Source organism: Sycon ciliatum, unplaced genomic scaffold (assembly GCF_964019385.1).
Source record: "Sycon ciliatum unplaced genomic scaffold, ocSycCili1.1 SCAFFOLD_2434, whole genome shotgun sequence".
In the NCBI taxonomy this organism is placed as follows: domain Eukaryota; kingdom Metazoa; phylum Porifera; class Calcarea; order Leucosolenida; family Sycettidae; genus Sycon; species Sycon ciliatum.
In genome coordinates, this window is record NW_027045044.1 from 1 (window position 1) to 13,000 (window position 13,000).

A 13,000-nucleotide genomic window follows, 5' to 3' on the forward strand; every position below is an offset into this window, starting at 1 on the left:
GCAGAAGCAGGTTTTGCAATAGAAGCATCCAGTCGATTTTTGTATAAGAATGTCTGGTCGAGACCTGCCGCATTTTTCGGAGTATCAGTCGCACTTTTGAAAGAGCTCTTAATTCACCCAGCACAAGTCAGTGCGGTGCATACTATGATGGTGAAATGAATGGTGATATACAGGGCAGACAAATGACAAAAGAATCTGGGTGTTGCTTTAAATGTTTTACTCCGGGGAATACGTTTTTTTCAGTATATTCTTTACTGGGAATTTTTTCTAGTTATATTTTAGGTTTTTCAAGGGCTGTGCGGACCCTGGGTATGGGTGGGGGGGGGGGGGGGGGGGACTGGGAAAGGAGCGTTCACACCAGACCTAGGCGGAATGGGCTGTGAAAAGCTGAAGAGCGAGGAGGTGGCTGGAAACAGGCTCCTCCACCCCCCCCCCCCCCCCCCCCCACATGTATGCTGTGGAAGACAGTCGCAGGGCTGTGCTCAATACCGATACAAGCACCAGTGTATGCATGCACATACCAAGCGTAAAACAGCTCTCAACAGTGTGCAACCCTGCAGACAGGGTCTCCGATGGCGAAAACTCACATCACGTTTTCAAAGTACGATTTTACTACGTACAACGAAGGCTAGCGTGCACGCAATCCGACTACCTGTCATTACATGATCATGCTGATGATTCGCATAAGCTGAGTGCGTTTCTGTCAGGGAGTGCTATTCTTTCAACTCCATTCCATGGGTCCTTAAAATGTGCTGAGAGTGTACTTGTACAACGGGAACACTACGGCACGTGATGTGAGTTTTCGCCGTCGGCGGACCCCATAGAAAGGGTATCCAGAGCTGCACACTTTTGGAAGCTTATGTGGCTCTTGCACACACAGATAAGCCAGGACACGACAGTTTTCTCTCACTCGTCTTTCTGAGTAAGGCAAAATTATTGCAACCACCAGCATTTCAAGTTACTTTGCACATTACAAAATGTTGTGCAACGCTTTTTCGCTGAGAATGCCTGGACCCCCCCCCCCCCCCAAACAGCATGTGAGTTAGAGGTTTGTATGAACGCAGGACTTCATTCACAACTAGCTGCATAGTCTGAGTGAGCCCAGTTCTGGACGAGGCAAGTTAGTTTAGCTGCACGAGCCACGGGCAGTGGTGCAGGCTAAGAGATTGCACTTGTGCCACTTGAGCAAGCACACACTGGGACATAGCACCCCACAAACGCCCCTCTACTGCGCTCACACGTGCCCTCTCACAGTCCCATGCGCACCAATAATGATGATGCCTCTGAGTTCTAAAGCAAGACCACAACCGATCAACTACTACTAGTACTTTACAAATCAAAATTAATAGTCTTACATTCCAGTCGAATAGAGAATGATATTCGTCCCAACAGAAGCCCAAGATAGGAACTGGACGGTAGTCATGCCATGAACACCAGCATGGTATTGGTACAAGGATCTGAGATCCCACACGCAAAGACCGACTGCGACAAACGAGTTCTGCTGTCAGTCAGGAAAACACTGCTACATTCGCATTCAGGCCGCAAATGCACAAAGACTTTGAGACTGAGAGTCACCAAAAAACAATTCTCTCGAATCAAATCGTCGGATCGTCTGCTGCATGTACCACGCGACAACGGCACACGAATTGACAGGCCAGCCTTTTGTAATGGTCAAGCACCGCGGCTGCAGTAAACAGCCAGGATAGCAAAGCTTTGGACTTTTGTTCGGGCCTGCACCTGTCTCGTTCAGATACAACAGCAGAGATGAGTAGACAAAAGAATTTTTTCACAAGCCAAGCAGGCAAGACATCACATCGTACACATGTTCGAAAGGATGTGTCCAAAATCGAACTAACATTACAAAACGACCGTGCATGCGGAGGTGTGACTGAAAACGATGCGGCCCCTCGCAGAGTTTAGAAATTCTTGTGGCAAGATCTCGCAATTCCATGCATATGCGCATGATGATGCACCTGGCCTGCTGCCCTGCTGGGAGTTACATAAATCCTGATGGGAAACCCATCAGACTTCCAAAAACACGCGCCATACTTCTTTGCAATCCACGTGTCATGGCGGGTGGCACGTGAGGAGGACCTGAGCTAAATTTAGCAAGGATCGCCTTTCGTGTGTCATCCGACGAGGTCCATGACGAGCATCACGTCATTACGCTGTCTTTGCAAAACTAGTCAGGGATTTAGCGGGTCACGCGAGAAAGAAATTTTGTCCTGGTTTATAACTCGGAGTGCTCCATTTCATTTCTTCTTTGAGCTTTTGCTGGTGTTCACATTTCGTGAGCAATGGCCAACTCACCTCTAGTTTTCTCGCAGCGACATGGCTGCGAACTCTTCAGTTTCGTTCGGAGCTGGTTGTGGAAGCATGTTACAGTCGCTCCGCTGCAATGGCTGTTGGTGGAGCGCGAGAAATGCTTCAGCAGGGAGCGTTCTCTGGCCTCGGCCATCGCATACTGCGCAAGTATAGCGAGCTAGCTGAGGTAGTCGGCGATGGACGTAGCGAACCCTTGCAAGGTTTGGATGACCTGTGCGTTGCTTACTGGCTGTCTCAAGACGGGGGAAAACGCCATCAAATGGCAGCCGTGAGGACGACAGCACAGGTTAGTAAAAACAAACTGGTTGCGCCATGACTGAAGATGTGTCTTCGTGTGTGATACCAACATTAGACATCCTTAGCTAAAAAGACGCAAACGTAAACGCAATGCTTACCGTACTAGGTAGCGTGAAAGCTGTTTTTTCCCTTAGGGCCCGGTCCCACATGCAGTGGCGGATCCGCTGGTGCGACAAGGTTTTGCGGGAGTGGTGTCGCACCTCTCCTGCGACAAAATGCTCGCGTGGTCTCACATGCTCACGCGTGCATGGCGAACGAAGCGAGCGGGCCTCTCTGACTTCCAAAAAATTCAGTGCAGCTCTCCTGCAACTCAAGCATGCTTTCACTTCGAAGTACGCGTGCACGTACTGATGCAGTGATGGTGTACACTGTACAGTCAGTACTGTGTCTGTGGACAGAACTGTTTCGTCCTTTGTGGACACATCAACGCAGCACTGATGTACTGTTGATGTAGATACTAGGTGTTGGACAGGTCGTTGTTTTTGTTGAGTATCAAGCATTAGCTACATGTCGTGGGTTCGGTATTGTTGACTTTGAGTCTTTGTTCTATACTATACTAGTAATCTGAAAGAATGGATTTTCCGTTGGGTAGAGGTCGATTAGCGAGACGTTGTCGACAGGCAATGGAGACCGCAGCGACATTTTGTTGCTGAATACTAGTACGAACTTGTTGAGCAGCACGTCGACGATAACCAATGGCAATGATAACTGCTACAGATACTGGTAATAGTGGTACATGTATCGCTCTTGCTAGACCTACATCACAGTGGTCCCCCTGCGTGGTTTTACATGATGGCCATGCTTGGTTGCTCACAGGTCCGGGATTTGGTCTTTGGCCGACGCCGCAGCCGTCGGTTTCAGCTTCTCGGCTATCCACCTATCGCTCCGTATCTCTCTTCATCCCTTGGCCAAACGAGTCTTGACTTCAACATACATGTACAACTGTAGCCGTAGCTGCTCTGACTAAAGTCAAACTGTCCACTTCATGATCGAAAATAAAATCAAACAACACAAATCGCTCACTATGTCAGACTAGTGTCGCAGGAGCGGAACTTCCGCAGGAGAGTATACGCTCCAAAAATTTTGGAGTAGCGGATTTGAACTTTCCGCCACGGCGGAAGTTCCGCTACTCGCAGTTTCCATGGTGATACACGCTGTTGCGACACCGCTGCAGCGGATCCGCAACTCTCAAGTGCATGTGGGACCGGGCCCTTAGCAAAATCTACGATACAGTTCAGACGAAGTGGTCTTGACAACCATGGCGCGATGAGTGATTGCGGAAGCAAGCGCGGGAAATTCAAAAATTTGAACGAGGAAATGCATGTAAAAGGTTGGGATGAGTTGCTTCCGGTTCGTTTTCGAAGCTAGCTTCAGTCTTGTGTACTTGTATCAAGTTTCCTTTTTGTCCCATGTAATCGAACTATGACTTTCTCTTGTATGACTCTGTCTTGTGTAGTTGACATTACTTCTTACCTCTTGTTGCCTGTCATGTGATTCATGTGCGTGATTCATCCGGTGGATGCGGCTTTCTTGTACGCATGCATGTATGCTGTGCAGCTGTTTGCGCTTGCTGTGGTACGCATGCATGCTCCAGTTCCTTTCGGAGACACGCTGCTCTTTTTACAGTAGTTCTGGTGTGTTCCGATGGCGATGGTTTTGTGAACAAAGTTCTCTCTCTTGTTGTACTGTCGTATGTATTAGCACAAACAATAACCTTCCAGTTAGTATAATTACTTGTCCAGACCTGTGTGGTGTTTTGGCCGTGGTATGCCTGAGACCGGTTGTGGGGGTAATTTTCTAACAGCGTGGTGCCGAAACCCGGGAATTGTTTGTGCGTAGACGTCAGTTTTAGTGTATGCCTCGTCGTCGTCGTACGAGACAGAGAGCGAGACAAGGAGAGGTTGAGGCCTTGCCTGTATCGGACAGTGAAGCAGTTGGCGTTGCTTCTGAACCTGAAGCCATGTCTGGCCTGAAGCTGGACGGCTTGATGAAGTCCTTCGGTGGGAAGGCAGGTGACAGCTTTGATGACTTTTGGTTGAAGTACTCTGTGCTGTCGGAGGTGAATGGTTGGGACACGGCTGATAAGCGCATGCAGAGACTGCCTCTGTTTTTGGAAGGAGATGCGCTGCTCGTGTTTAGTAGAATGGAGGCTGCGGATAAGAAGGACGAGGATAAGGTGTCCGCTTTGCTGCAAAAGTCGTTCGGCGTGACAGGAAGTGATGCGTACGAAAAATTTACGTCCCGCCGGTTCCTTTCTGATGAAAGTCCTGACGCGTACGTGTCTGATTTGCAGCGGCTGCTGGCTACATCAGGTCACAAGCTGACAGGTGATGACGACTCTGTCGTTATTGAGCAGCTGCTGGCTGGTCTCCCTTTTGATTTTGCCAAGGAGATCCGCCTGTCAAGTGCTGGGAAAGACTTACGTGTGTCCGACTGTGTGGAGAAGTTGAGAGCACTGCGCAAGATTGTGTCAGCAAGGCCAGGTATTGCTGGTGCAGTGGTGTCTGGCCCTTCCGGTGGGAAGAAGTCCCATATTGTCTGTCATAAGTGTGGTGAACCTGGGCATATACGGAAACATTGCCCGGAAGGACGTGGCGGTGGCTACGGCGGTGGTGGCGGCGGTGGCTACGCCGGTGGTGGCGGCGGTGGCTACAGCAGCGGTGGCGGCGGCGGATATGGTGGTGGCCAGCAGAAGTCATCAGGGCCACGAAATGTTACATGTTTCTTCTGTGAGCAACCGGGTCATTATCAATAGGACTGTGAGCTCAAAAAGCAATGGCTCCGAGACCAGAAGAGAGGCAAAGGCGTGGCCGGAGCGGCTGTGGAGATCGCCGATCCATGTCTCCTAGCTACGGTAACTACCACGCGACCTGGTTTGCCTCGTGTGTTTGTAGACGTGGCTGTACCTGACAGGGATGTGTGGAGGCGCGTGCAAGCCATCATCGATACTGGCTCCTGTCGCACGCTCATTAGCGAAGCACTTGTTGACAGTTTGGGTGTCCCTGTTACTGAGAGTCTGGGCAAAGGAATTGTTGCCTTGGACGGAGAGCAGCTGACTACACGTGGCGTGGTGGAACTGCAGTTCAAGCGTGATGATGGTCCTGTGTCAATTCCCGAGTCAACTATGTCCGCTGTTGTGCTTCCTGACCTGAACGTTGTGTCGGCTGACGTGCTGATCGGCTCAGACTTCGTGACAATGTGTGGGGGTCTGCATATGGAATACGATGACGGAAGGCTAGCTGGTGTGGTGATCGGCCCGGCCCAGGAGAAGTCGGGTAAACGCGCACCTGACGTTGTCGGAGCTGTACCTACACCGACTAAGCTCCCTCGGCATGTGCAAGTCACAGAGGACGCCGACACAGGCAATGTCGTGCTTACCACCAGTGATGGCACGGTGTGCTGGAACGCTGAAGAGCGACACTGGGAGATATCGTGGAAGTGGTCAAGCAAAAATGAGCCTGAGGGTTTCATTGGCTCCGGTGGGGCTCAGTATTCGCGGAGCGGTCTGTCGGAATCGCAAGAGAATACCTTCTGTGATGAAGTAGACGGATGGATTGAGAAGGGGTGGCTCGTACCTCATGATCCAGCGGTCCACGGAGAACCGGCTGCAGTACTTCCCCTGCTAGCAGTCAAACAAGAGCACAAGTTGACGACGCCTGTGAGACCGTGTTTGGACTACACTGCTTTGAACAAAGAGCTGGTATCCAACCCTGGTGCTGAAGCACCTGCGTGCCAAGAGAAGCTGCGGCAGTGGCGCGGTGCAGGAGATCCCGATTCATATGCTCTGATTGATATACGGAAGGCATATTTGCAAGTCCGTGTGTGCCCTGACCTATGGCGCTACCAGGTGGTGAAGTGGAAAGGTCAGACGTATGTCCTAACAAGAATGGGCTTTGGTCTGTCAGTAGCACCTAAGCTGATGGATTTGATTGTTCGGTACTCAACTCGCCAGTTTCCGGCTGTCGACAACTATATCGACGATCTATATGTACCCAAGGAGCAGACGGATGCCGTCGTCAAGCAGCTGGCAGAGTATGGACTCCCGACAAAGCCGGCGGAAGACCCGGCGACCGCGCGCGTTCTTGGCCTGCAGTTGAGCAAGGATGACAGCGGTGAGGTCAAGTGGGCTAGGCGAGATGGGCCCCGAACCGCGTTGCCGGACGTGTTGACACGTCGTGCAGTGTACAAGTGGTGTGGAGCATTGGTGGGCCACTACCCAGTTGCGAGCTGGCTTCGAGTGCACTGTAGCTGGTTGAAGCGTCTAACTAGCCTTCTCGGCTTGAAGTATGACGATCCGTTGCCTGACCAGCTCAAGAAGTTTTGCATTGATTTAGCCCAGCGCCTCAGCAGCGATGACCCAGTCGGCGGTGTGTGGCAAGGTCCCGGAAGTGCAGAGGATCCATGCAAAGTCTGGTGCGATGCTTCTGATATCGCGTATGGCGCGGCCTTGGAGTTCAATGGCTGTATCATCGAGGATTGCAGTTGGCTGAGAAAGATGGACGACAAGCGCCACATCAACTTGTCTGAACTGGATGCAGCTGCTGAGGGACTCAACCTCGCAGTCCAGTGGGGAGCGCGGCGAATCCAGCTGATGACCGACTCCAAAACCGTTGCTAGTTGGATCCAACAGCTTCTGACCGACTCCAAGCGCGTGAAGACCAGTGGGTTGCATAGCGTGCTTATCCAACGTCGTCTGCAGGTTATCGAAGAGACCGTGGCACAATTGGGTCTGGAAGTGGAAGTCATCTGGGTTCCGACAGCTGACAACAAGGCCGACCGGCTAACTCGCGTTCCTCAGAAGTGGACGCACTATGCTAAGACCCTGCTGAAGGATGATGTAGCTGCCATGGCCCTGACGGTGATTGGACCTGTGACTTTGGAGCAAGTCAGTGTTGCGCAACAGCAGTGCGCTGATGTCCGTCAAGCCATTGCCCAAGTGGAGAAGGGGGAGCCTGTGACGGTGGAGTGTTACAAGAAGATCGGCGGACAGCTACTGGTTGACAAAGGCATGTTGTACCGGAGTGTGAAGCTGCCTGTGGAAGGTGGCGTTGCTGTGCCAGTGATACCAGAGTCGCTACAAGGTCAGCTTGTCAGTGCTGTGCACACCAACTCTGGTCATGCCAACTGGCAGACTATGCATGACATGCTGAGAGCTGAGTGCTATTTCCCGTCGATGTCGACAGCTTGCCAAGATTATGTGCGCCGATGCCAGGCCTGTGTCCGAGCAAGCACGAAGCGAGGTCCTGTTGGAGAGCCTGTTCGCCCGGACATCCCAGGAAAGCCTTGGAGTGAGATAGTCATTGACACCTTGGAGCTCGGTATCGATCGCTCAGGGCGGTATCACTGTGTGCTAGTCATTGTCGACGCTTTTACGAAGTGGGCAGATGCTATACCGCTACCTCGTCATGATGCCAAGTCAGTCGCTGAAGCTGTGACCAAGGTTTGCCTGCAGTTTGGCGCGCCTGAAGTCGTAAGGATGGATAACGGAACGGAGTTTGCGAATGCTGTTGTGAGTTCGCTGTTTCGCGTCTTTGGAACTAAGGTGCGCACTGGAGCAGCTTACCACCCGCAGTCACAGGGATCAGCAGAGCGGATGAACCGTACGCTCTTGACGATGATACGGAAGGTGCTTGACCGGTCATCTGATTGGAAGGACGACCTAGAAGTGCTGCTGTTTTACTACCGTACGCGGCCACACTCTGCCACCGGTATTAGCCCTATGGAAGCCATGTTTGGCTGGTTGCCACGTCATCTCATTGTGGAGAAGGATGCTGCGGCTGAGTCTCTAAGTGCGTGGGTGACCAAGCTTGCGAACAGGGCTAGCCAGATACGCGACTTGGTGGAAGAGGAGCTGTCACGGCCTGACGCATGCAGCCCCGAGGCCGAGAACCCGTACAGCCGTGGAGACCGTGTGATGATGCTACGCCCACAGCGCCAGCAGAAGAGGCTCCCGCCATACGAGGATGGATGGGTCGTCACTGAGACTGTGACCCCTGTCACCGTGAGAATTCAGAGAGATGCAGGAGGCTTGCTGCAAATGAAGACGGTCAACGTGTCACTTATCAAGCCTGATGTCTCGGACCCGACAGATGGTGTGAGTGCCGATGATACAACAGAAGACCAGCCAGTAGAGCCTGAGGAAGTAATGCGTCTTCGACCCCGTGATGGCCTGAATGCCCCGGCTAGGTTCCGCCAGTAATGCCAACTGGTGGGAACGTGTAATCGAACTATGACTTTCTCTTGTATGACTCTGTCTTGTGTAGTTGGCATTACTTCTTACCTCTTGTTGCCTGTCATGTGATTCATGTGCGTGATTCATCCGGTGGATGCGGCTTTCTTGTACGCATGCATGTATGCTGTGCAGCTGTTTGCGCTTGCTGTGGTACGCATGCATGCTCCAGTTCCTTTCGGAGACACGCTGCTCTTTTTACAGTAGTTCTGGTGTGTTCCGATGGCGATGGTTTTGTGAACAAAGTTCTCTCTCTTGTTGTACTGTCGTATGTATTAGCACAAACAATAACCTTCCAGTTAGTATAATTACTTGTCCAGACCTGTGTGGTGTTTTGGCCGTGGTATGCCTGAGACCGGTTGTGGGGGTAATTTTCTAACACCCATCATGGTTGACTACGATGTACGTGACCTGGAGGACTTGGTGATGGAGTGTGAAGACTCGGACCTGGAGGACGTGCTGCTTCTGGCCTATCAGGACAGGGGAGCTGAGCTTGCTGAAGCTGCGTTTCGTCGAAGCCAGCGCGATTTCAATTTTGAGGAATTGCCTGAGCACGATTTTAAAAAGAGGTTTCGCTTTCACAAAAAAGACATACCTGAACTCTGCGAAGCTCTTGGAATTCCGGACGAGATGAACTCACCAAACCGTCTGAGTTGGTCTGGCATAGAAGGTCTTTGCATCCTTTTACGTCGGCTGAGCTATCCTGGTAGAATGTACGACCTGGAGGAGATGTTTTGCCGAGGCGAGTCATCCATAACAGTCATTGTAAACTGCATGCTCTCCTGTCTGCACGATCGTTGGTCTGGACTGCTGTCCAACCTAGTGGAGAACGTGGGTCCTGGCAAGTGGCTTTCCAGGGATCGCCTTCTTGAAGCAGCTGAAGCAGTCCATGGCAAATGCCCGATCCCCAATTGTTGGGGTTTTATTGATGGTACCGGCAGGCCGATTGCACGCCCTACCCGTGGCCAACGAATCTGGTATAGTGGGCACAAGCGCATGCACATGCAGAAATTTCAAGGCGTCACCACACCGTTCGGCATCGTTGTGCATCTCTTTGGGCCCGTGGAAGGGTCACGGCATGATGCAGCTATGCTACGAATGAGTGGGTTGCTTGACCAGATTGAAGCCCATTTGCCGGCCAGAGGACCTGATGCGGGAGATGTATTTACACTCTATGGTGACTCAGCATACCCCCTGCGTCAGCACCTGCAGGCTCCTTTTGCTGGTGCAAACCTAACACCACCACAACGGCAGTACAACAGCCAAATGAGTGAATGCCGTATTGCCATTGAATGGGCGTTTGCTGAAGTTGCAGCCAAGTTCGCCTATGTGGACCTGAAGAAGGCCCAGAGACTTCTTCATGGTTCCATTGGGACATTCTACCGTGTGGCTGTACTCCTGACTAACTGCCACACCTGCCTGTACGCAAATGAGACATCCTCATACTTTGGATTGAAGCCCCCAACCCTGCAAGAGTATTTGCAGTAGACAAAGGGCAGAGAGTTTGAATATATATTCATTTTATTGGTTGTTCCTTTCTTTTTCCATCATAAATCGCATGAACATTCTTCTCTCTTCCAGCTCAACATCTTGTTTTTCTTTTGCCAGGTTATACTCCTTCTCCCTCAAATTCAGCTCTCGCTCCTTCAGGGCAGTTCTCTTCCTCACTTCTTCCGCCACATCCATCCTTCTCCGTTTCGTTGGTTTCTTCTCCTCATTCTCCTCCTCGCCGTCTGCACAAAGAAAAGTACGAGAAAAGAAAAGAGTAGACACGTATCCGTTAACATTTCTATTTTATTGAATTGGCACCAGCATAACATATCGTGCAAGTATAAAACCTTCGCAAATTTGGGTTTCCGAGTTTCCATCATTAAAATATTTATTTATCTCAGCGGCTACATAGTCGTCTAAATAATCTGGGACACGTTTAATTACAGCTTACCCTGAGTAACTCTTTTCTTGCTTTGCGCGTACGTCTCCATGCACGCCTCACGCATGTCCTTCGCCATTGTCGTGTCTGCGTCTTTTCGTTTCTTTGCTTTAGCCGTTTCCTCCTTCTTGTCTTCTTCCCCCTGGTACAACTCTCTCAGCTCAGACAAGAGCTGAGCGCGCTCTGAATACTCCTCCTCCACGCCAGTTCTAAAAATATAATGCACAAAAGAATAACAAAAGAGTAACCACAAATGCATCATTCAACTGATCACAGCTAGAACATCAGTACACATAAAAGTTTTTCATCCAGTCAATATCCACGTGTGAATGTCTGTCCTACAAAGCTAAATGATGCGTCATGTACTTACTTCACCCTCTCCTTGTTGTCGTTCCTGATGAACTCTTTGATCAAGTCTTTGATTCGATCACGACAGAGACGTGGCGAAAACGATTTCTCGTTCGTCCTGAGGTTTTTAGAGACTTTTTCCCAGACGCAGGAACCACGGCTAAATGGACTCTCCTGTGAGAGCACTTCTCGGAAGAGGAGAATTTCGTCCTCAGCCGAGAATCGAGTCCTCTGTTTCCCAGATGGGCCAGAGGGTGACGAACAAGAGGACGTAGACATGGTGAAAGAGAACTGGTACAAAACAACAATTCAAACTAAAGTCAAAGAGGAATCGATCCCGCATCTGCACGTGTTTATATCTCCCGCCAGCTGAAAAAACATGTGGCATCCAGGTAATTTTTTGCGGTTTGTGCAGGATTACCATAACGAACGTCGGCCCGTTATTTTGGGCTCTGTAACGTTTTTCCGTTATCCGATAACGTTTTTTGTCACGGCCGGGAGTGAGTACCGTAAAAGTTAGCGTTATCGTACTTTTGCTAAGGATGTCTATTACTAAGAATACACGTTATTACACCTGGAACCTGTTTTAGAGCAAATCAGGGAATTGTAAAGACAAGAGTGCTTGCGCTCATGGCGGGCCATCGAGTTGCCGATAGTTGTGTTCGCTAACTAACGTTAACGTTACTTGCTAATCTAGCTGGGATGTGTACAATGGCACAGGACGGGACATACATGTACATGTTTGTGCGGGGGGGGGGGGGGGGGGGGGGGGAGAGAGCGGTCAGTGGTATTTAGTATTTCCATCACAATGGAACAACCGAACGAGGTTGTGGTAGTGGTAGCGATTTGAAGTCGGAAGGGTGTTCGCTCCCCACACCGGAGCTCGTGCTTTTCCGCCGACATGACTCAACACTTGACTGACTCACTACCGCCATCCAGAGCACACGAGCAAGTCCATCGAACCTTCCACTCGGAAAACCTGCAAGAAAGCACCACTCCCTGCTCAATACACAATGTGTCGGGGGAATTCGCCCCTCGTCGGTTGAGCTTGAGTAGGCTAGGCGGGAAAAAAGGGCGAGATCCGGTGTGGGGATCAAACACCTTTCCAATAGAACAGTCGTCATGACAATGTACGGGTGCCCTCATTCTGTACGCGGTACAGGTATGATTACCCGGCCCAGAGGGTACACCTTGCAGTGTACTGCTGACAGGGTCGTTGGCCTGCACGTTAATATTTGTTTGATATTTATCTATTTGTACCTTTGCAGCACTGCACAGTTTGTACGAGTACTTTGAGATTTATGCAGTGCATGTCTTACAGCTTTATTAGAATGCGCACGTACTGTGCTGCTTTGTTTGGATGCGTGCGTCACCAATAGACAGTGCTCTATACCGGCGCTAAGAGTACATAACCCCCAAGAAGAGTGTGCAACTGCCTGTACAATCTCTATACAGTGCTGCGACGGCAGAACTTCACATCACGTGACATGGTTCAAAAGGTTACACTGGAAAACGATTGAATCTCTTCCCTCTCCGGGGGAGACTCACGTGACCAGTTTTGGCGGGCAGCATGTACGAGTACACATTGTGCGTGTGTGTGCGCGTGTGTGTGTGTGTGTGTGTGTGTGTGCGTGTGTGTGTGTGTGTGTGTGTGTGTGTGTGTGTGTGTGTATGTATGTGTGTGTGTGTGTGTGTATGTGTGTGTGTGTGTGTATGTATATGTACTATCATATAAGGTGTCGCTAATCAAGCAATTCCTAGAGGCTCGGCGTCAGGCAATCGGAGTTGTTGTGCCGGAGGAGACCCCTGCTTCCAATGAAGGGGAATTTGAGACTGTTTCCGCCACAGAAGACCATTCTGCTGGTGACAGA

At 50.7% G+C, this 13,000-nt stretch overlaps 2 protein-coding genes across 2 annotated transcripts; one reads left to right on the forward strand and one right to left on the reverse strand.

The window, feature by feature from the left end:
• Positions 1 to 2,280: 2,280 nt before the first annotated feature.
• Positions 2,281 to 13,000, forward strand: LOC135830820 (uncharacterized; the record flags this gene model as incomplete). The annotated part of the gene is given in 2 exon segments (XM_065343029.1): positions 2,281 to 2,611; positions 12,866 to 13,000. Coding segments are annotated over 2 exon segments (348 nt in total), but the record flags the coding sequence as incomplete, so codon positions are not given.
• Positions 10,373 to 11,676, reverse strand: LOC135830819 (trichohyalin-like). The gene is made up of 3 exons (XM_065343028.1): positions 11,152 to 11,676; positions 10,794 to 10,990; positions 10,373 to 10,584 (listed from the first exon to the last, which is right to left on the reverse strand). Exons 1-3 carry the CDS (start codon positions 11,406 to 11,408, stop codon positions 10,373 to 10,375), a joined length of 666 nt encoding a protein of 221 aa, XP_065199100.1. The 5' UTR covers positions 11,409 to 11,676.